General features: G+C 42.8%; 1 protein-coding gene across 4 annotated transcripts in view; it reads right to left on the bottom strand.

Annotated features, from left to right (window-relative positions):
* Window positions 1-19,896, bottom strand: part of ltbp1 (latent transforming growth factor beta binding protein 1) — a 63,034-nt gene extending 43,138 nt beyond the window's left edge. For all 4 annotated transcript variants that reach the window (XM_068728266.1, XM_068728274.1, XM_068728283.1 and 1 more), the window contains exons 1-6: window positions 19,757-19,896; window positions 12,056-12,223; window positions 5,359-5,565; window positions 3,787-4,088; window positions 2,899-3,001; window positions 144-203 (exon numbers count right to left, since the gene is read on the bottom strand). In XM_068728266.1, the coding sequence (XP_068584367.1) occupies window positions 144-203; window positions 2,899-3,001; window positions 3,787-4,088; window positions 5,359-5,565; window positions 12,056-12,223; window positions 19,757-19,892 (976 nt within the window). In that variant the 5' untranslated portion in view covers window positions 19,893-19,896. The remainder of the gene's footprint in view (window positions 1-143; window positions 204-2,898; window positions 3,002-3,786; window positions 4,089-5,358; window positions 5,566-12,055; window positions 12,224-19,756) is intronic.
* Window positions 19,897-25,000: the final 5,104 nt, after the last annotated feature.

The raw sequence follows: 25,000 nt of genomic DNA, 5'->3' as shown, positions 1-25,000 counted from the left end.
CACGGCTGCTCAAAGACGTCTCCCCACAGTCAGCACCTCTTTCCCAGATATGAGCAGCCTGTCCTCACTAACAGGCCTTTAAAGCGGCGTGGACGAGGCTCGAGAGCTGTCCCACACTTCTTCATAAAGAGACGCAGTCTTACCGTGGCAATGAGTGCCGTTGATTCTCTTGTAGCCCTGAGGACAGTCTATCAGAGGAATCGCTGAGGAGAGGAAGAAAAGGGAGCAAACATTTCAGCCATGCATTCAGACATTGATGAATGATTAAACAGTGTTATTCAAATACATTACAAAAATGTTTTGTTTTTGTCTTCTGGTCCGGTGTCCATGATGTCTTTATAATTCATCCTCATTCTATAGAGTGAGACATTTCTTCTGTTCTGTCATCAGATCTGATTTAAACGTTTACACAGGTTGCCTGTAGGAGTAGGTATATAGATATAAGCCCAAAATACCTTATATCTATGGGCTTATATTTGTATGTTGTTATACATACTTTATATGTATATTATTTTATATAAAGTCAAGAAAGCTTGTTGAAAATCATTGATTTGAACAAACCAACATTTTGATCTCAACTGAATGAAGACAGGAGACACACTAGAGTTATCATTTCAATGGAGTTGGGATATTCATTACATACTGTAGATGTTTGCATCTTCTCAACCTGAACGATGTGATTACTTCTGAATAATGTATCACACAGCATTTTCTTTCCAACACTGAAGCTAATGCATGAATATTAACTTTAACTTAATATTTAACTTGCCCTCCTATCTAAAAAACTGCATTTAACTGAGCTGCAAAATACTAGTGATGATGAAAAGAAGAAGAATCACGAGAGACAGTGATGAGAATCATGGAAAGAAGCTGGAGGTTAGAGAGCTGCGAGCTGCTCAGACAGCCAGCAACCTAGAACCAACCAGGGACTCAACACCGCTGAGCTGCAGGCTAGAAGCAGCGCTGGACAAAGGCACCAGCGGGGAGCTGGTACCCAAATACCTGCAAGCAGATTGATATTTTGCTCAGCAGGAAACAACAAGGCGATATTTGTTAGAGCGATAAAGCCAATCTATCCACCAGCTACCAGTGTCTCCATGGCACAAAGGACTACTTCACACTGAACTCATGCCGCTGCCATTCCTGAGGAGAACAGAGGGACAAATCTGTGGCTTTGTAGTGACTCCCACTGGAACATGTGATCAGTGAGGCTGAGCGTTCCTCTCATGGCGTTTACGTGGGTTCAAAACGGGCACCGGTGACTGCTGGTGAACAGGGTTTGTCATATTAGAAATGCATATTATGAGAACCTAATTCATTCATTCCAGGGTCAATAACACATGATTGATTGATTGATTGATTGATCTCTGAACTGAGTGAACGTTTTAATGTGTGCAGTTTGAAAGACAGCAACATTTACAATTAGGATAGACTGAGAGGAAATATGCATGAAGCAATAAGCCCCAGTTGTTATGGAGAATTACAAAATTGTTGAGCTGCACCTAAATTTGAGCGTGAACTTGTAAAAACACTGAATATATTCTTCAGCTCAGTCCATTAGCAGCTCAGTGACTGGATGCTTCTTACACCCAAACTTTTTTCCTCTAGTTCTTATGGACTTTGTACTTTTTATCAATGAAACTGACATTTTCTGACATTGTTGATAAACAGTGATGAGCACTGATTCAATAGTCTCTTAGTTTCATGTCCATCCAAACCTATAATACTAGTTATGCACCGCTGTCTACGGTTACTTGTTTATTGTTGTCTAGCTCTTGTTTGTAGTTGTGTTTCTATTTCTGTGTACAGTGGGATCCATGCTATGAGGCTAACAAAATGCTAATGCTAATGCTTTGAGACAGAGCAGATGTGACTCTGACCTCACTGAGTGTGTCTGTGTATGTCCAATGCAACGTCAAGTAACTGCTCTGGTTCACCATCTTCATTTTGCTTATTGCTTTATATTGATTTAAAAATGATTCTATTGATTTAAAAAATGATTCTATTGATTTAAAAATGATTCTATTGATTTAAAAAATGATTCTATTGATTTAAAAATAATTCTATTGATTTAAAAATGATTTTATTGATTTAAAAATGATTCTATTGATTTAAAAATGATTCCATTGATTTAAAATGATTCTATTGATTTAAAAATGATTCTATTGATTTAAAAAATGATTCTATTGATTGAAAAATTATTTTATTGCTTCTGCTATGTATGAAGATCAGAACTGTTATGGTGAAGTGAATGGACTGTGTTGGCGTCTCCATGAGCATTTTCTATACTGAGCTTATTTTGTAGAAGGTAATGAAGTCATATAAAGAGTAACATAACTGATTACATTTAATACCGAGTAATAAACACAGTTATATTACTAGTTTTTAAAGAGTAATACGTAAGAAGTAACTGAACCGTAGAATGCTGTTAGTTGCTGCTGTCTTGTAGCTCAGTGTTACATGTTGTGTGTCACAAGCCTGGATAGAATCATTTTAAAGATGGATAAACACGGCGTGGCTTTGTGTGAAAACCTTCCTCACAACGATGAAAATAAGTGATCATTAAAGGAATCATACCAAGCTCAATATGTTCAGTACACAGCAGCACCAAGCGAAAGACACAATCCCTGATTCAAATGTTAACAAAGGACTCACTGCTTTCTGATGCTGTCAAAGGTCTGTTCACTCAGAGTGTAGATCTCACATTTAGGATTCAGCATAGGTTGATAGAGTTATATTGATAAAAGTGGGATAGCAGAGGTTTCTAAGATGCTATCAAGATGTAGAAAACACAAAGCAGCTGATGTTTTGAGGCATGAGGAGGTTCTCAGAGAAATGTGCCAATTAGGTGTCTATAACAACAAAAACCCAACATCTGAGAGAAACATCTGTACTTACATGGTTTCTTTGGACACGTCTGGCATTTGTGGAAACCCCAGGACGTCCCGATGGTCCCACAGCACTGTTCCTGCTTAGTGAGACCTGGCAGAGCCTTCCCACACTGAACATACAGATGTACACAGAGTGACAGAGAAGGGAATTATTATTTTTATCAGAATAAAATGATGTTTTGGTCTGTTTCTGCCGATAAGAACCCGCTCACAGTATCTTTATGGTCACAGCCGGTGTGTAAAATGCGACCTGGTGAGGGAGTGACTCTACATTTATGGCCTTCACTTAAACTCGACATCGTGATGTTTTTACACTGAGACGATACATCTGCTCTTCATTTTACATCCCTTATCTCCAGGCCTTGATATCAAGGGTGGTTGCTTTGTTTTCAGCTGTATGCTCCATTAGCTTCTAGTCCTCCCAGCTTCGCTGATTCATTACTTACCTGATGCAGCTTGTCTTGTAGTTACTAGATGGTGAAGTATGCTGTGTGTTGTAGCACCTTTGCTCTTGATCTCTGAAGTTCATGTGATCAAAACCCTTTTCATGAAGCTGACTCCTTCAGAGCTGAGCCAGCAGCAACGTCACATTGGCTTTTAACCGTTTGTTGTGCTGCTGTACCTCTACGTAGTCGTATATATAAATATAATATATATATATATATATATATATATATATATATATATATATATAAACGTAATGTAAACGTAATGTAACGTCTGTGTGTCAGCAGTTCACCCTAAGGTAATAATGTGACACATTTGTATCAGTTTAAGATGTCTACTGGGGTAAAATTGAATTGAGTTGAAATTGAATTTGCTACAAGTTACACAAAGCGTTCTTGTTCCTTCAGAAGACTGTCTGTTGGATTGAGCAAGCATGCAGCAGACGTACCTGACTCCCCGCTGTCTCCTGGAAGCAGCGACCCAGAGTGTTCTTGGAGGCCACAGGCTGGTACTGGGGGACCTGGTAGCCATGCTGGCCGGGATAAACGATGTTGTAGCCGTGGTGCTGGATCTTCTGGCTGCTCTCCGTGTGGTGATAGGTGTAACTGGTGGATGAAGAGGAGCCTGCCTGGGAACCTTTCAGCTGATGCCCGTTGTTGTGGTAGTTATCCAGCTGGGACACCTGGTGGACCTGGACCGAGGCCTCTGGAGGGTGTTTGATGTGGATGTTGACGATGCTGGGGTTGAACACTGACGGGACAACATGAAACAAAATGTTATTAGAGCCGTCATACACACACACACATACATGAAATGTAACTTCTGCATTTAACCCATCCCTCGCTTATTGGGAGCAGTGGGCTGCTGGGAAGCGTCCGGGGTTCAGTGTCTTGCTCAAGGACACTTCGGCACTCGTAGCAGCCAAGAACCGCAAGGTCGGCGGTTCGGTTCTTGGCTGCGACTCTCTCTACCCATTGAGCCACGGCCGCCCCAACAATACACTTATCACAGTACAATGTCATTATAAAAGGTGGGTATTACTGGAAAGAATGTGCAATATTGTTAAGGAGACGCATATAGATTAGTCTTCTCAAGTCTGATATTCACATCACCGCAGAAGGACAGCCTCCTCTGTTACTGTGACTGTGGTGCGCTGCGACTGACCGCTGCTTGAACTGAAAGATCAACTTGTGCTTTGAGATTACAAAGTTATTGCAGAAAAGCTGTGTGACAAACTGGGGGATTAGAGTTGGAAACATGTAGGATCTAACACTTCTGCGTTGCATTATGGGAATTGTAGTATCCATATCCACATTTTTTTAAATTATAATTTTCTTGAGCACCAGACTCTCGTCCAACTGGCAGTCCAAAACCCAGACATGTTTAGTTTCTGACATAAAACAGAGCCAGAGCAGCAGGAGAATGTTTGTCATTCTAAGGATGACATGTAGATGAGCTGTGACAGTATGTTATGCTGTAGACTTTATCTTCAGACCTCAGACCGTTCAGAGCTGCCATGTACACTAGCTGGATTTCCTACAGACATGCAGCCTGAGGTCAGTGTCGGCGGGTCTTGCTGCGTCTTGTGGTTTTGACGTATGCGTGCGTTGAGCCACACAGCTGCAGAAAATTCAGAAAATGTCTCTCAACCTCGCTCTCGCTGTCCCGCCAACTTTATGGAAGTGTGATACAAAATGACTGGAGTGCCTCTTTAACGACAGCATGATGTTCAGCCTTTTGCAGGTATTGAACAGCTACTGGAGACGTAATATTTGTAACTTATTGTTCTAACTGTAACTGGAGCTGTAGACTTTCACATTTGTGAGTTGTGCTTTTTACGACCTTCAATGCAGCCTTTGAGATGCCCGACTTGCAGCAAATGGGCTAAATGATGCATCCTTTTGAGGAGGTTCACTGATAAACAATAGGAAAGTCTTCCAACATTTTCCATCTGGATCACAGAGCCAGCCGTTTAGCCTTTAATTGCACTGCTAGCGTCACAGCTGTGCTTTTCACTCACCGGGGTTCTGGCCGTTGCTGTAGGTCAGAGGCAGCGTGTGCGTGGAGTGGACCTGAGTTTGTCTGTAGCCGCCCGACGTCTGCTGGTGCTGCTGGTGTCCGCTCTGAACGGGCATCTGGCAGAACTTTCCGGTGAAGTTGGGAGGGCACTGACACTTGTCCCTGGTGCTGCACTTCCCACCGTTCATACAGGGCAGGTGACACACCACTGAGAAGAGAAGAGGGAAGGAGCGGCAGATGATGAATCTTAAATGTGCTCGTCATCCATCCAACAACGTGGTCAGAAATCTATCACTGAAAATAAACAATCAGCAACCATGCATGTCACTAATAGGATAAGATGCATTTGAAATGTTATTCTATTTTATTCCATGGTAACTGATTAGTTGGAAGGTGTGGATTAACTTTTAGTAACCGGACGCTATAATCAGACCAGCCACCTGTTTTTATGCACATTTTCAATTTAGGCATAAAAAAAGCAAGAAATTCCTTAATTCTTTTAAAGGAACAGTGTGTAAAATGTACCTGAGACTAAGAATTGTGTTTTCCATAGCTTAGAAAGAGTCACTTATCTACGTAGGGAGCTATAAATGTAAATAAAATAAAATAAATAGAAGTCTTCTACGGAGTCCGCCCTGTTGCGCCTCCATGTTTATACAGCAGCTCTGTATTAAACAGGCCCGGGTGCTGAATTATTAAAGATCATAGTATTTATAAGCTCTGACGTAACTGCTTTTAAAATGTTTAGCTCTAAAATATGTGCAAATAAAATACTTGATCAATACATCTGTGCAACAAACATGAAAACAAAAGTGAGACCTATTTCAAACGCCACCGTCGCTATGCTTCCACAAGCACAGCGCACACCACAAGCTTTTATTTTGTAAACCTCTCTATGGTGAAAAGAGGCTAATTCATTGCGTGACCACCAGACGCTGGCTTGGCAGTAGAACTCGTCCTTTACTGAATACTCCAGTTCCCAAAGACCATGAACACACCATAGCAACAGGTGTTAGCTACGCACACACAGAACAGGCTGCAGCACGCTTTCAATCAGAGGGGTGAACCCGGCACCAACAGCAGTACGGTGCTCAAGTAGAAAGCCTGAGTGAGGAGAGGGAGACAGTGAATTCAGTGTTAACACACACACACACACTGTATGTACCACATCCACTTCAATGTGGTTTGTTTGTGCACAATACACTAGAAACAGTGGCAAACACACCTGAGCACTGTTCCATTTCCTGCTCAGAAAACAGGACGTCAGACACACAGACGTGATAAGTGACACGTTGATGTCTCATCAGTCTCCTCTCGTCTGATGAGAACGCCTCACTCTGGTTCCTTTCAACTGACTTTGATTGTTTTAGCCATCATCTGTAAACGACATCGATCCAACCAAAAGAACTGAACTGCAGACAAACTTGGTCCTCGGATCGTATGTATTGAAACTGGACATTGAATGCGTCTTCTCTGTTAAGTTTATATTGATTCCAGATAAAACATCTGTCGAGTTTTAGCAAAACATCTGTGTGTAATATAATATTTCTGTTAGGCATGATTGATGATTTAGCATCACCTTTGACGTTCTGAATCAAACTGAGCAGCATCAACTGAACAGATACAGCGAATGCTCTGGGATCAAGTTCCTGGAGTGAATTATTATAGCGATGTTGCTGCGTACTCAGATCTCACCCGATGAGTTCATTATTACTGCGACAGCTGCAGAAAACAGATCCAAGTCTTAATAAACCAGACTCATCCTTTCAAGGAGATGCTTATGCTCCAACCTGTCCACTAATCTACCGCCGCCAGCCGACCGACTACCGTCGTCATGACGAACGGGGCCCAGCTACTTCTCAACGCGGTCAGGACTGGCTGCTGTAATTGAATAATGACCACACGACTGAGGCTGGTGGGTTAGCTCGATACAGCGTGTCAGTAACGTCCACATCAGACACATGACCGACTCAACACACATTTATTTATGAGAGGCATTGTGCTATTCATAAAGGAAACTCATTTCCACTCACTCAGTTGATTCATGGGTTGAAGTCAGGACAGTTATGATGCTACATTCATGTCAACACTTACCAACTGTCACATTCTTTTCAATATAGTATTTCTACAATAAAAGATAGAGAAAGAAACGTACTGTATGAATGTTGTTTCCTGTATTATGAAACATTTAAACAAATCTAGAATCTAATGAGTATGAAATTGGTTATTATAATAGTTACCATGCTTCCCACCATAACAATGGTACTCAAACATAACAATGGGTTAAATGCACTAACCCTACTTAAATAATAATTGAATAGAGATTTGACACTCAATTATAATCATGATGTTTGCGTCATTACTACAAACGCCATTACCATTTACCTTTCTCTAGCGGACTTTTAATTCTAGCATGTTTTTAGGACAACAATATCATAAACAATGTCCAGAGGATAACTTTACACTATATTATAGTGCTGGGCGGTATACCGGTTCAACATTTTTCATACACCGTCATACCGGTAGAGCCGAAACAACTGCTGTCACTCTTTCACCGCGACGAGCGCTACGGTCGGAGCTAGCTACCCACAACTAACGCTCTTTAACAGGGGAACACACCACGACACAACAGTTTGTGACACATAAACAATTTGTAACACTAATAATTGTACATTTATAAAATTACTCCGCCGAACGGCATGCTGGGTACAGCTCGGTAGCTAGCCCGTTAGCACAAGTCTGCTAACAGCTGGGAGAGGCTCCTCCTACATTAAGAACAGAACAGAGCGATGCAGGAGGAACAAACTTTTGCTTTTTTGGGTATTTTGGTCAGACACATATGCAACGCTGAGTACCGTGTACTATGTGTGGTATTTGTTATAAATGGACGTTGGTTAATGCGAAAAAAATACTGTGAAACCGGTATAATCTTACAAAATACCGTGATACACATTTTTGGTCATACCGCCCAGGCCTTTGTGTTTCTAATCGTCGAGACTAAAGCCTTTCCATTTACGACACTAACGGTGAGAAACTCTTGATTCTCAGCTTCTCACCTGTAACAAAGTCTGACGCATTAATGCACGAGTCATTAAATATAAAATGTGAGGCACTCAACTCGCCTCCCTTTCCTCCCAAAATCTATTTGTTTTAATCCCATTTGAATCGACAGTGATACCGTCTGGACTGCAACTGACAAAAAAATGAGCTGGCGGTCACAGGTGTCTTTGATAAAGGAAGCTGACGGCCAGAAGAGCCTCAGCACTGAGGAGCCGAGTGCTCACCTGGGACCACATGTGCCAGAAGAGCTGGAAAAACTCCACATGAATCCTCCTGAAGCATTAACATAACAATCCTCATAAAGTATCGAGTCACTGTCTGAATATGTTCTGCTATCACTGAACGTCATCTTCTCCATCATGTCATCTTCTCCATCATGTCATCTTCTCCATCTGTTAAACTGAGCACAACTGAAAAACAGGTTGACGGCTATGTTTCATATGGTCAGAGAGAGCATTATGATTTAGATGTATGTGTCCTACAACTCTTAACAATTCACTCTCACAAGAAGGAGAACAGGAGAAAAACATTCTGGGGCATTGACCCTTCGCTAAGCCCCGCCCCTGTTGCTGATTGGTCAAGCTGTCAGCGTTACAATGCATCACTGACTGCACTCCGTACTAGAGCGCAGAGTAGAAACACTTACTAAAGTCCCACATTAAGTAGAAGTACTAAATGATTGGCATCAAAATATACTTAAAGTACCAAAAGTACCGTATTATGCAGAATGGCCAATTTCCAATAATATATCTATGGTGGACCAATAACATTGTAATCATTGATGTATTAATGTGTTCATCGCTTTAATGTTGCAGCTGTTAAAGGTGGAGCTAGTTTTAGGTAATAATCAGGCTATAAACTAATTAATAATACGTCGTAGTTTAACAGTTGATTTATATTCTATATTAATAATCTGAATCTGCAAAGTAGCCTAACTAGTAACTCATATTTCCCTCTGAGGTGTGGCGGACTTGAGTACAGTTCTTGAGTAACCTAAATATACTTAGTTACATTCCACCACTGCTGGAGCACAGAGTTGTTGACAAGGGTTCAGAGCCCCCGGCCCCCCGTGGAGGGTCACGAGGTCCAGTCTCACTAAACCCGTAGAGACAGTGAGTGAAACTCTGCGTCTGGGTTCTTTAGTTTACCATTATATAACGAGGAACAAGGAGACAGAAGAGGAGACAGCAGCCAGGCTCAGAGACAATCAGACAGATGGATGAAGAACTGGGCTTCTGGCCCATGCAGCATTTTTCTGCTGATTAGCTGGTGAAAAGCCCTGAAGCATCTATCGAACGCATTACTACACTTCATTTCACTGAGATATGATCACTCTTTAGTAAGTAATACAAACTGCACAACACAATCACAAACGCTTCTAGACTTTATACGGCTTTCAGCTTTACATTTGTCCTTAACCTCATCTTCTGGACCTTCTCGGCTCTGTTACTTAGCCGACATGTCATCGTGGTTGTACAGATCCTCCCCTTCCTTCCACTCTATCTTGAATCAACACTCCTCTCTAACGGCTCCTGTCATCGGGTAAGAATGATAAACAAGACCAGCGCAATTTATTCTGCCCCGGCCCCTCGAGCTCGGTCCGGTTCCCTGGCTCGGGTCGGCACTCTATCGCACAGATGAGAAGGACGGAGGAAAGGAAGGGAAGAGTCATGGCAGAGGAGGAATGAGGCAAGCCTGGACACGCACAGGAGACCAAAGCTCCATTCCTCCCCCTTCAGTCGGATCCATGAGCAAAATGTGCACCAGGAGGTTGGAAGAGTAACCAATGAAACAAACCCTGGTTCACTGGTCTGTACTTATGACTGGTGTGACCAACAGAGGCCTAACAGTGGCACCGAACATGTGAACCTGCATACTGCACTCTAATGTATGTGAATGAATTACTTCATAAGGGTTTGATGATTAATCATTCACCTCAGTCCCACTAGTTAACTTATCTGACTGCCTATCAGGACAAACCCAAACATCTGTTCTCCCCCGTCAGAGCAAGGTGTTCGGTCCAGCTTGATTAAGCCTAGAGTCAGCTCAGGACAGCTTTTTACATTTGGTCAAAATAAGGGATTTGATTTAGTTTAAAATTATCTTCAAGTTAAGACAACAGGTACAGTATTGTGCTGACTGTGGTAAAAAAATATGTTCCATGTTTTTAGTGTTGACCTTTTTTATGATGATCTTACTGTTTGTAAAGTGTCTTTGAGAATTTTGAAAAGCGCTATATAAATGAAAGTATTATTTGTATTATTAATAAAGTTTTTTAGTACAGTCAAATGTCCTACAGCTACGAGAGTTTTATTTTATTATTCCAGGCTGAAGATGTTTCTCTCCACCACTTTCTGTTTTAAAAACACACATCATGTAGAATGACTCATGGCAGCATTTCCTCTTCAAGAGAAAAAACTAATTAAATTGAATATTCAGAAGAAGAGTTTTGTCCACTTTAGACTCTACAGGCTGACCGCCTCCTCAGAGGAACAGATATTTGGATAATTGTTTCGTGGCTTTCAGAATGAATCAGAATGTATTGAAGTGTTTAACTGTGAGTAGACCCAGACAGACAGAGAAGCGTCCCTCCCGCCCACAGATACAGGTCTGGTGTCTTTGTACCGTTTGAGCTGGTGCTGCTCCACTTTTCACTCATTTGTGCAGCTGAGTCAGACAGGAATTCATCTTGTTTCATGTGTCAGAGCTGGAGAGCTGCTCCTTGTAAGGACTGAGGCAGGTTCAGACACAGTTTGAACCGGGTCTGTGCAGTACATTAAAGAACATCACATGCTCCACTGCACAGAACTTGTTTCATGATCCCCTGAGGCTGCCATGTTCTTGTATACACTCACTCACAGTCTGTTAGGCTCCTGTGGAGCTCAAGATGAGGGCTACTCTCAAATCAAAGAGTTTGTCTCATTCTTTATTCAACACTTTTAGAAATCTACGGTACATCTCTAAAACAACGGTGGTCGTCCACAGTCTTCCCCAAAGTCAGATGAGAACATCAATATCAATTTAAAGTGACGTTCACCTGTCAGTGAGCACAGAACAGGGATCTCTTTACTATACATTTTATTAATTTATCTTTATTATTTTATAGAAAAATGAAAACAATCACTGGGCACAGTGACTGCACTGCATTCTAAATAAGCCTCTTAAATGGACTGCGTTAACCCGATCCATTTTATAAATTCATGAACTGAATTTAAGCTTCTCACATAACGTGAATATGTATTTGAACCACGTTCTGTCACAACGTTGACATTTTATCACAGCAGAGTCTGTGAGCAGCAAACCAAAACAAGCAGCTAAAAGACGCTAAAACACTACATAGAGATGATTCATATAAATATGAATCTGTGGGTCTGACAAGTCACTCATTTCCTTCATCACATAGTCATTAGATGCATTATTGATATAAAGTAATATTAGTTATACACAATGTATGTGATAACCATAATAGCAGCACAGAAGGTCAGATTCTGCAACTACAGTTATTGGACTTTGAATGAAGTTAGACAATAAACACGTGTGTGCTGCTGCCTGGTGTTCACAGGTGACAGTAGAGAGCAGTGTGTGTGTGTGTGTGTGTGTGTGTGTGTGTGTGTGTGTGTGTGTGAGAGATCACTCACCTACTCTGAAGTTGGGAGCCGTCAGCGTGTCTGTAGCGTGGCCGTTCTCACTGATGATGGTGGTGGTGTTTCCCAGCTCACAGTTGTTATGACATCTGCCTCCTATGCAGGTTAATTTGCAGATGGTTGGTGTGAAGACCACCTTGATCCTTCCTGTATGGTTGCCCACTGCCACCGAGAGCATGGCAGAAACCAAGAGGAGGGGAAGGGAGAGCACACCAACGTTGGTTATTCTTTGATCCATTGGAGAACGTGAAATCACTTTCAGGTTGGAGCTTGTCACAATCAACTGGGGAGGCTCCAGTCAAAACATCAACACAAAATGAACGGTATAATTTAAAATGTGGAGAAACGTGTGATGTGTCTCCTCCCTGCTCCCCCTCTCTAACTGTTCCTCCTCCTCTTCCACTGCTCCTAAATCCAGTGGCGCCTCTGAAACGGGAGCAGGAATCAAGAAAAGAAAATCTGGGACAGAGAGAAGTCAGCAAACAAAACTCTGGGAAGTCCTCCAGTTCTTCATTATAAGTCTCTGAGAGGTGGATATTGGCATATGAGCGCACCAAGCTTTATTCCAAAACAGACAAACAGCAGGCATACCACCTTCCGCTTCTGCGCCTGCTTTCCTTGCTCTCTGCTTTTCTTCTCATTCTATCTTCCTTCTTCGTTTTTACTGTTGATTTTCAGCAAACCATCGTCAGGGACTTTAACCCCTCAAATAAAGAGGAGGTGCTCCAAAGATCCTTCGCTGTGAGTTCTCCCTGAGATCAGGAAGAAGTCCTGGAAGACAGCGTCTCTAAAGCCAGCCCTCAGTACAGACTGACAGGAGGAAGAGACACCGGATCCCATCTCAAAGTACCCCACACATTTAGTCTTCTTCCCTAATGTACACCAACGTCTTACATACGTCTCTTCAGGTGTGTTTACACTTTCTCCACTAATTCTTTCAACTTGATTCACTTTTAATAGCGGTCCTCGGTGCGGCGGTTCTTGGCATCCCTGCCTCAGCTCCAAACCCGTCTCCAGCGCTCAGTGCTGTGTTGTGGCTGTCAACTGTTCACACCAGTGCAGAAGCGTGGAGTACGGCCAAGCAGCCGGAGGAATGTTTTCTAAACCTGAGAGGCAGGAAAAACCACCGGATATAAAACACACCGGGCTACCGAAACATTCACTAATAGGTGCTGTTAACGAGGGACCTAATCTGATGTAGTGGTTACAACCGAACGCCAACGTTTAAGAAATGCCTCCAGGACCATATATGGATGTCCAGGATCTGAAGTCTAAACATGGTTTGCACAATTCCCTTTGATGGGAAGATTATTCCAAAAAGGAAGTAGGAAGGAAAAGGCACGGGAAGGGAGCTCTGGATGGGCACAGCGAGGGCTCTGGCTTCCTTAAGAGAACAGTGCGTGAGCCAAATGTAAAGAAAAGGTTCCAAATCACAGACCTGGAACCTGCTCACTCACCTCCAGTCAACAGTGACATCTATTTTCTATTTTCTATCACACTTAACAGAGGAACAGAGGTTCAGTTATGTCTGTTACTATAGTTATTTTCAGCAATGAACACCTGACGGCCTTCAACAGCCTCCAGTTTGAGGGTTTAGTGAGGTTGACCCCGACCCCGACCCCGACCCCGACTTAACCGTGACTAACAGACTCAATCAGGTCGGAACATTGGAAAATATGGTTGACGCTCTAAACTGACTTCAAAGGGCAAGGACTGGTGGAGGCCTTTCACTATGTCATCTGTTAAACCACTGACATGCACTTTCTGTTCATTCTGTGCCTCTGTTCAAGCAAAGAACTGAACAGTTTAAGACTTATAGACTCTGAAGAGCATCAATCATATTCCTGCCTGCTAGACTCTGATGATGTTGTCCTGACAGTAGAGGCCTGCTTAAGTTTAGATGTCTGAGACCACTGGGTCAACAAGATTCTCACACTCACATACAAAGTTCAGCTTACTGAACCGTCTCAAACTGAGACTCAACTACCACTAAACTAAACCAGTATGTTATAAAGGGAACGTCTCTGCTTCACTAAACTGAACAGCCAGTCAGATGTATGTCAGATGTATGTCAGATATATGTGGATGTAGGTCAGATGTATGTCAGATGTATGTGGATGTATGTCAGATGTATGTCAGATGTATGTCAGATGTATGTGGATGTATGTCAGATGTATGTGGATGTATGTCAGATGTATGTCAGATGTATGTCAGATGTATGTGGATGTATGTTAGATGTATGTGGATGTATGTCAGATGTATGTCAGATGTATGTGGATGTAGGTCAGATGTATGTGGATGTATGTCAGATGTATGTGGATGTATGTCAGATGTATGTCAGATGTATGTGGATGTATGTCAGATGTATGTCAGATGTATTTGGATGTATGTCAGATGTATGTCAGATGTATGTCAGATGTATGTGGATGTATGTGGATGTATGTCAGATGTATGTGGATGTATGTCAGATGTATGTCAGATGTATGTCAGATGTATGTCAGATGTATGTGGATGTATGTCAGATGTATGTGGATGTATGTGGATGTGTCAGATGTATGTCGTATGTCAGATGTATGTGGATGTATGTGGATGTATGTCAGATGTATGTCAGATGTATGTCGTATGTCAGATGTATGTCAGATGCATGTCAGATGTATGTAGATGTATGTCAGATGTATGTCAGATGTATGTGGATGTATGTCAGATGTATGTGGATGTATGTCAGATGTATGTCAGATGTATGTGGATGTATGTCAGATGTATGTGGATGTATGTCAGATGTATAACAGATGTATGTCAGATGTATGTGGATGTATGTGGATGTATGTCAGATGTATGTAGATGTATGTCAGATGTATGTGGATGTATGTCAGATGTATGTCAGATGTATGTGGATGTATGTCAGATGTATGTCAGATGTATGTCAGATGTATGTGGATGTATCTCTCTCCGGCTCCTGAATGGATCAAAACAACAGCTGCTGATCAGAGGTGATTAGAGAAAACATGCAGCGACTCCTGACAGCTAACATCTCACTTCTGTATGTCAGTGCCCTTTGGCGTAACACTGTGAAGTTCCCACAGAATCACTTTTAATTCATTGTGTTTAAGAGTTTACACCAGTCAGTTTAAATGTGGTTCTCTACGGGGGTGTGGATCTCTGCTTCAGGGGAGCAACATGCCTTGAAAATCACTTCAAATTCTCTTCACATGCAAAAGGACAAAGAAATGTGTTGTTTTCTAACAGCTTTTCAAGCACCTCTGTATTCTACGAGATCGTAACAATCACACTCTGAGCAGCAGGTCTCTGGCCACAGCGATGAAAACCTCCCTCCTCCTCCTCCTCCTCCTCCTCCTCCTCACATCTACGCCTGTGTAAGCATGCACACGCTGCTGGAGGACTTCTTTGGTTGTGTCGAGCTGATGGAAAGGGAGTCAGGAGAGCATCTCAGACACAACACAGACATCGATCAACTTGAAGGACAAACATGTTGAGGGTGAGATTAGTTGGAGCGGCAGGGAGGAATGATCGAGTGAATACTGAGGTCAGGGGTCATTGCTTCTCTTTATTCTCATGTTTTCTATTGGACCGCAGGAGGTTGATGTGATATCTTTGTGTATTTGTACTCTGTTCATACAGTACATATCTTTGTGTATTCGTACTCTGTTCATACAGTACATATCTTTGTGTATTCGTACTCTGTTCATACAGTACATATCTTTGTGTATTTGTACTCTGTTCATACAGTACATATCTTTGTGTATTTGTACTCTGTTCATACAGTACATATCTTTGTGTATTTGTACTCTGTTCATACAGTACATATCTTTGTGTATTCGTACTCTGTTCATACAGTACATATCTTTGTGTATTTGTACTCTGTTCATACAGTACATATCTTTGTGTATTCGTACTCTGTTCATACAGTACATATCTTTGTGTATTCGTACTCTGTTCATACAGTACATATCTAGTGAATGCAGTATTCTTTTCTATATATTCATCTGTACATTACTCTAGACTTAACTGCTTTTTGCACTTCTGGTTAGGAAGATATGGGCCTAAGGCTACATTGCTACTAGGATAACACACTGTCAGCAGTCTGTTGCATTGTGGGTAATGTTTGCACCAGGTTGTGAAAAGGCGGAGGCATTTAGATTTGTTTATAGATATTTTTGATTGTCCATTGTGAGTCCAACAATGCTGTAGATAATAAATAGAGAATAGGTGGAGAACTGGGTCAACGCTGCAGCAGAGACCAGAACGCTTCAGCTTCAGGGCTGCATCAAGGTTAATGCATAGAAGGGATTAAGCCCAGCCAAAGAGGTTTAATCTGAACAGAAGAAGAAATCCATGGAGCATGAATAAACACTTGTATTTCATGCTCCTGCTGGAGTTTCAGAACTAGCAGGTATGTGAACTAGTTGTGCCATTCCATCCTCTGATTGCACACCATCACGGCACTCGACGGCAAGGTGATCCTCTCTGCCCAAACCTTCAGTCAGAGCCAGGACTATTAACGTTTGTCTGAGGGTGTTTTGGTGGAGTGGGAGAGCCGAGGAATAGTTGAGGGGAGACGGGGAATAACTTTCCCAGATGTGGCATCAAAGCCTGTTGCTGACAGGCCGTCTGTCGCGTGAGACGGGGCTGAAAGAAAGGCTGCAAGCTTCCTGTTTTAGAAGAGCAAACATGTCTGCTGCTTTCACAAAGTGTAGCGCCGACAAAAACAGCCGTGGTATTCCCATTAACTTCGGCTCAGAGGCCTTAAGTGCTATTTGAAGGTATACAAATTTGCTGTCAGTGGGGAGGCCCGAATTGACAGTTGCTGTGATATACTCGACAGGGGTTTCCGGTGCAATGTTTAGTTTGGCCCCCAACCTCATCAGATACACACACACACACACACACACACACACACACACACACACACCCTCCTCCATCACACAAAGGTACGGATGGCCGTCACGAGTCACGACAGTCCCGTAAACCGCCGTGACCCCGGGTCTCTTGACTCCGGGGGGACCGGCTGTCTCCGACTCTCATAGCGAGGGTCGCGTCCTACGAGAGGGAGGACTGATGAACGACCCGGCCCACCGGTCTGCACTCTCATGTTTGCTGACTTGATAGGATCTGGAGAGGTGAAGCCACAGGAGTCGACTGAACAGCCTGTAAACTCTATTCGGGCTGTTCCTATAGCTAGCGCTAACGTTAGCCACCCAGCTGTCTGCAGACATTAGGCTGAGGTCCGTCCTATGAAGCGTACGCATCATGTAACATGTAATAACACTTGTTTTCTGATATGTAGCAGCTAGGACACAGCTCTCTCAGGTAGGCATTCATAAAGTATCAGTGGTTGAAGTAGCTTAGTTAGCAGGCTGCACTTCTGTTACTTACTTATGTTGAAGGATTCAATAAGGGATTCTAAAGGTGTTGGATTTGACGAGCAGATGCGACACTAGATTCAGACTCATGCTACTGAACCCCATCCCCAGATTTACAGTAGTTTACTGTATTTGACTGAACCTTACTTTGCAGCTGATTCTTCCTTCGCTGACTGTCAACTTCACAAGACAAACTACAACTTTGTATTCCTACTTGGTACATATTTGATACTATGTAGACAACCAACACATGCCTGGAGAGTAATCTACAGAAAAGAATCACAATATTCGTGAAAATGTAGACATAGTACACATAATACTGAGCTCCAGTCCACAGTATCACAACAATCCTTGCTTCTGCTTGTGAAGACACTTGTGTCGACACTGTGGTGAGTCCTTTGGTATCTGATTGTGAACCCTCAGACCATCTAAGGTCAGAATCTAGGCCATGAAGTGTACTTTTAACTGGCGAGCCTTGAAAGCCAACAAATGTCATGAATATGAATGATTTGGAAATGTCTTCTTCCCTCTGTTTATGTGTTTGTGCCCCATTTCCCCTCAGTGGCGGGTCATTTCTCTGGCATTTTCCAACTGCTAGCTGAAGTTAAACCAAGACTGGGATGATATTTTGAAAGTGGGTCTGGGTCACTGTGACCATGTCTGGGTCTACTAGAGTCTACGGCGCTGTAAACCAAGCATCAACACCGTCTGCCGACCTCCCCTTTAATATCCCCGAGTCGTTCCGCCCGGCTGTGGCCAGAGGCACACAGACACACTGCTCCAACTGCAGTCTACAGATCCTTTAAAAAATATTGACTTATTCATAGATGCATACTGGCCAGTCTGACGATGGCCTTGAATTTATGACAAACCACAATAACCCACCATGAGCTGGTGAATTATAGCTGTTGTTGATCTGTCAGATATATAAGAGTGTGACCGCCAGCCGACGTTGGTCCAAAAAGCTTCTTTTTTTTCCTCTAAATGATTTGGGCAGCTCAGAAATAAATGTGTCTCATAAAAATGTGAACGCCACAAGCCAACGGCATCCATCACAGGAACCTAAGCCGTGCATAGCTGACGGTGTGCAGCATTAGCTGTTTGTCTATAAATACATGGTGCACAGGGAAGGCAGTGGTCTGTTCATGCCTTTGAGTGTCAGCAGCCGCTCAGCACTGGCTTCCACTTGAAGCTGTGAATGAGAGATGGTGTGTGTTCTGTGGAGCGGCACAGAGACTTTAATGGGGGGGTAGATAACAGGTATTCAGGCTCCGCTCTCCACAGCCCTCCCCCATTCATATCTACCCAGGCCCTTGTTGTTTCAGCAAACTGAGGGGTTCTCCCCCCAGATGACACAGTTATTTTATTCCATCTCTCCTATAACTCTCACACTCTGCCTTGGTCTGAAATTGCCCTCACAAAATGAGACTAATAACTCATTTTCGACAGCCCCAAGCAGCAGGCAATGCTTAAGTCTTTATGCCATTACCGCTGGAGCTGCAATTTGAACAAATCCTGTTACTGCCCAATTGCAAGCTCCATATTCTCTCCACATCCTCGCAGTGGTAGAGCAGATGTGTGTCTGTGCGCATGTATGTGTGTGGCATGTGTAGATGTGTATAAATTAAGGTTGACGGTTTCCCCGAGGTTTTAAAAGGATTACTTCCCGGGAATGTATCACATTTATGTATCACATTTATGTATCACATTTTCTCTGGGATTCACAGGAATTCACAGGTTTGACTTTGAAAAGAGATATTACAAATAGTTATTTATAACAATGACATCCACATTTTCTGCTGTTATTCTTTCATGCTTGTTGATTTTGTGGTAATATTCAAGTAGAGCAACCATCCCTTTCAGGAGGTGCTCTTTGGTAAGCGTACAGAATCATGTGTTCACAGACTTATCACTGACTATGACACCAGAGAGTAAAATGTACCTTTTGGCTCACAGGCCATAGGGGTACCAGCAGGCACGTGAGGGGCAGATGGGGCAGATGGGGCAGGGCAGCAGGTAAACGGCCCACCGATGCTGCAGCTTAAAGGGATTTGTCCCGGTGGGCCAGATGGTGACGGCCAACCTGCAGCTTTCTCCACCGGCCAGAGTGGCGGGTGGTCTTCATAATGTACTCGCCAAAGACAAATGTACCCACAATGGGTGACTGGCGATGCAACGCATCATAAAATGGTTGGTATGATATCTCCGGACCCTTGATTTTCACACCACAGCACTACATCTTTTCCTTAGGAGCATGGTTAGCATACAGTGATGAAATGGAGGTAAAGGGTGATCTGTAGGGCGACTTACTCACCATGGATGGGGTTGTGTGCCACCGTCAGCGGGATCGGCCTCTCGGGTTGGGATTGGACGTGCGTCTGTGTGTGTGTGGTGTGTGTGTGGTAGTATTTGGGCTTTAGGACATACTGATGGTTCTGACCTGGGTGCATTGGCCGGATCCTGGAGGGGGGAAAAAGAAAACGATAAGTAGTCAAATAGAATATCTTCATTTAAAATACAACAAATGAAACGGTAACACAAGATTCAAACACATCAATCATTCCTGATTTACATAGATGTTCAGTATCTATGCATAACTTTATGGCTAAGTTGACCAAAGGGGGCATCTCCCTGAACTCAATGTCCTACAGCAGGTGTTTGTCCTTTGACATCATCTGTCACTACAGAGTCTGTCACTACAGCGTCTGTCACTACAGCGTCTGTCACTACAGCGTCTGTCACTACAGAGTCTGTCACTACAGAGTCTGTCACTACAGCGTCTGTCACTACAGCGTCTGTCACTACAGAGTCTGTCACTACAGCGTCTGTCACTACAGAGTCTGTCACTACAGCGTCTGTCACTACAGCGTCTGTCACTACAGAGTCTGTCACTACAGAGTCTGTCACTACAGAGTCTGTCACTACAGCGTCTGTCACTACAGCATCTGTCACTACAGAGTCTGTCACTACAGCGTCTGTCACTACAGAGTCTGTCACTACAGAGTCTGTCACTACAGCTTCTGTCACTACAGAGTCTGTCACTACAGAGTCTGTCACTACAGCGTCTGTCACTACAGCGTCTGTCACTACAGAGTCTGTCACTACAGCGTCTGTCACTACAGCTTCTGTCACTACAGCTTCTGTCACTACAGAGTCTGTCACTACAGAGTCTGTCACTACAGCGTCTGTCACTACAGCTTCTGTCACTACAGAGTCTGTCACTACAGAGTCTGTCACTACAGAGTCTGTCACTACAGCGTCTGTCACTACAGAGTCTGTCACTACAGAGTCTGTCACTACAGAGTCTGTCACTACAGCGTCTGTCACTACAGAGTCTGTCACTACAGAGTCTGTCACTACAGAGTCTGTCACTACAGCGTCTGTCACTACAGAGTCTGTCACTACAGAGTCTGTCACTACAGCGTCTGTCACTACAGAGTCTGTCACTACAGAGTCTGTCACTACAGAGTCTGTGGTGCAACCAGAAGTTCTGGAGCATTCCGACACAGAGAGCAGAGCAGCAGCATCGTTCTGAAAGACTTCACCTCCTCATGTGTTCTCCATGGTATCATATAGTGATGACATTTAATGTCTGTATCGTGATACACAATGAGGTCTTCTAAATTGATTATTAGAAGCTCATACTAACCCACATTTCTCTTCACAGAAAATGTGACTTGATAAGAACTCTGCCCATGGGGAGACGATCGTGTAGTTAGATCAAATAAGTCTTAATCTGATGAATCTGTATTCTTTCGCCTGCATATATAAACATAGTCAATGGACATATTTGATGGAGATATAAAATGACTTACATCAAGACAGAAGATGTTGGCAGTATCAACCAGCCTCAGCTGTGTGTTGTGTTCAGTGCTGAGCAGCACGTTTTGGGACGTTAACACGCTTAGTTAAGCATGTTGTTATGTTATTATGAACATATTCTAGATATATAGATATTCTGCTTGCTTGATTTCCGTTGTGTAGTGTACTGTGTTAGCCAGCTATTAGCCATCACCGCTATCACCACACTTGTGACGATGCCATTATCAGATATTCATCTGTTATAAACAGCTTCAGGGTGTCTGCGTCTACCGAACATGACGAGCCAACAGTGATATCTTGTGGTTATAGAGTAAAATGCTATGTACGATAGCTCCATCAGTGCTTCAGCATGGAGACAGGGTTCAAATGTACTGTACAGTAGGTGAGCGGCCAAGATGAGAGGTAAAAAACTATCCACTGATATAGAATGTACGATGTTTAACGAGGCATGAACTATTCTTCTTACTGAAGTCACCGTTAAGTGGTGCGCTTAGTCTGCAAGTCGCTGTATTCAAGGATTACAGTTTGAGCCGTCAGTAGGAGCTACAGAACAGAGGCTAGCCCCGACATTACATTACATCATTACATTACATCATTACATTACATTACATTACATCATGACTTCGACTCTCTATTGAACTGTATTGTAACTGCAATGGACGCCCCTCTTCTTCATGAGTAGAAGCAAACTGAACACTTTTAACGGTCCTCTTAGAAATATAACCTTACTGACAGTGACGTCACGGTGAGGCTCGTATCTGGTGAGGCTCTGACTCTACATGAGTCAGATATATGAACCCAATAGAGAAGCTTAAATCACCATTCAACTGACAGCTTGACCATTGACTACTGGTTGTTTTTCATATTTCATATCAGCATTATTTACACACACATTAAAATACATATCTGATTCCACCGGGAGCGTTTCAGAAGCGGAGCGCTCGCGAGCGCCACCCGCGAAAATCGTGAGATTCCTTGATAATCTGCGTAACAACCAGGATGTATAAAGAGAACAACAAACACATAAAAGGTTACTTTACCTGTCCGACGATGAACTGATGATGATTTGGTCACATTTCACTGTTTTTAGAGACATTTTTAAGCTTAGATATAGAATCTTACATTTTTGTGGTCAAAGCAAAATATAAGAAGAGAAGTGTAGAAGAAGAGAAGCGTAGAAGAAGAAGAGAAGTGTAGAAGAAGAAGAAGAGAAGTGTAGAAGAAGAAGAGAAGCGTAGAAGAAGAAGAAGAAGAAGAAGAAGAGAAGTGTAGAAGAAGAAGAGAAGTGTAGAAGAAGAAGAAGAAGAAGAGAAGTGTAGAAGAAGAAGAGAAGCGTAGAAGAAGAGAAATGTAGAAGAAGAAGAAGAAGAAGAGAAGTGTAGAAGAAGAAGAGAAGTGTAGAAGAAGAGCAACGACAGAACAACATGAACCGACCCGTGGGCTCTCTCACGCCCCCTTCAGTGAGTCAGAGGTACTGTTTGCCTCTCTGTGCTTCTTTACTGCGGTTTAATGTCAGATCAGAAACACTAAACATGTTTTACACAGACGTGAAATACATTATTCTATGTAAAGAAAGGACATCTAATAAAAGACTCTACAGATATTACAGTGGTGACAAACAATGAGACAGAAAAAGACTCAACAGTTAGTGAGGATTCACAGTGAGGAGAGGAACAGCTGGTCTCTGTCTCACCTCACTGTCTCCTCTGTTTGAACAGGACATGACATCATTCAGAGATTATGATTATACAAATGATTGAAATGATTGGAATCATACAGAAATCACATTTATAGCACAGATCAGTAGAGAAATATTAATATTTATTTTATTTTAGCATTATTAGTTTTTTACTTGTCATGATGACAGGTGAGGCTCTGCTTACTGATGCTGTTTTCTTTAATGTGTGGATACCATAATATTCCCTAAATTAGTTTTTCTTTTATTATCGTGACCAAGATATGTATTGAGAGGAACATTTGACTCTCTTATTAAAATAATTATATTTATCTTGCTCCAATCAGTTCCTAAACTACTTCAAATATATCTTTTACATTTCTGTACTACAATTTCTTCGGACATTTCCGCCAACATCAACTTCATTCAGAACATTTTGTGTGTCCAAACAAGCGCTCTCAAAGACAGACTGTCATAAAGGACAGCAGGCCCTTGAGTGTGGACACAGTTTGAGACGTAGTGGGACAACTATTGGTCCAGACCACACCTGCTTTGAGTGATGGTGTTTTAATGGTGTGATGCAGGGTGAGGAGCTCCAGGCATGTGGAGGTAACGTTTCTGGAGAAGCTGTAGAAACAGTCTAAAATGACTGTACTCACATATTGCCAGATGGGACTGCTTGTGTATTGTTTCCATGTGCATAGCAATAATAGTAAGTCTATTTGAGCCCACAGACTCTTGCGTTGGCTTGTGGTTAGAATAAAAGTAAGCTTGAATATATGTACATGTGTGCTCATCTGGGTCTGGTCAGCTGTCAGTGAGTGGAACCACCGGGCTTCTTCTACATCCTCTAATAATAAAAGTAATGGTGTAGATGCCTGCGGTCTGCTTGGAGATATACCGTGTTTACTTACTTTATCTTTTCAATTAGGTCAATAAACTGTATACAGTCAGCCCTGTTTACTGCGGACTGAATGCCAGAACATCACTCTGCCAAATGGGGCGTGACTCTGAATCACAATCATGCAGTCTGACACTGGTGGAGATAAGCGGCTTATGTCCACTCGATCAAAGAGATCAATTCCTCACCAACAGACCGAGGGGAAGGCTGTGGAAATGAATGCACGGGATCCTCTGCTGTTAAAATGGGAATGATGCTGTGTCAACATGGATCCATCCATCAAGCAAATAAGGGGAACCTGTCCTGACCTGACAACCGTTTTCAAAGTAGGTTTTCAGTCCTCGGGGTTCTGAGAGGCGTCACTAACCAGAGTCAGGAGGCCGGTATGAAGTAGAGGCAGCGGTAGCTCAGTTTCTGGGGAGGGTCGCTGGCTCAAGTCTTGTAGATGGAGAGGGGTCCGTTCAACTCCTAGGCAAGCCTGAGGTGCCCTTGAGCAAGGCAGCAAATCCCCAAAACTGCTCCCCAGGCACCGTTTAGTAGCTGAAGTAACTACTGTGCACTGCTCAGGTTAGTGGGTCTTATACCAGAGTGGATCCAAACACACACAGAAGAAAGTCAGTGGAAGCCAGTCTGTTTCTATGACTTCTCTCTGTATTTGGGTCTGTTGAGGTCAATCACATTTTTGATATGCTTTAATTATCCTCTGGTCTATTTCAAGCCTGTTCTCATACTTATTATTTCTGGATAGGCCCCGCCCCTAATGGGTACAACTACTGGATAGATTCCAGTGAAAGGTCCCTAGAGGACGACGTGAATAACGTCGGTGACTTATCTCGTTTCTTTTAAAAGCCACAAAATGAGTTTCATACTCTGCTTACTGATCAGCAGGGCAGTGCGTTTATTAATAGTCGATGTCCATCGTTAGGGTCGCTGCAGCCGGTCACTGCAGAAAGGGATACTATAAACTATATATGGGAAATAATAAAACTAGTCACAACTTCATGACAATCATGATGAGTGTATTTCCTAGTGTACATGGTGACTCTAAAATGTTCATAATCATATAAAGGTTTTAACGCCACAGAAAAGAGAAGTGGCCTTCCCAAGGTTGTCCAATGAAGGGTACAAGGAGAGCCCACAGAAAGGAGACGATCAACACG

The sequence above is a fragment of the Cebidichthys violaceus genome, unplaced genomic scaffold, assembly GCF_023349555.1.
Source record: "Cebidichthys violaceus isolate CVI_PGR_0920_01 unplaced genomic scaffold, fCebVio1.0.p SCAF_10, whole genome shotgun sequence".
In the NCBI taxonomy this organism is placed as follows: domain Eukaryota; kingdom Metazoa; phylum Chordata; class Actinopteri; order Perciformes; family Stichaeidae; genus Cebidichthys; species Cebidichthys violaceus.
The sequence above is the reverse complement of the archived record's forward strand: the minus strand, read 5'-3'. Positions and strand labels throughout refer to the sequence as shown.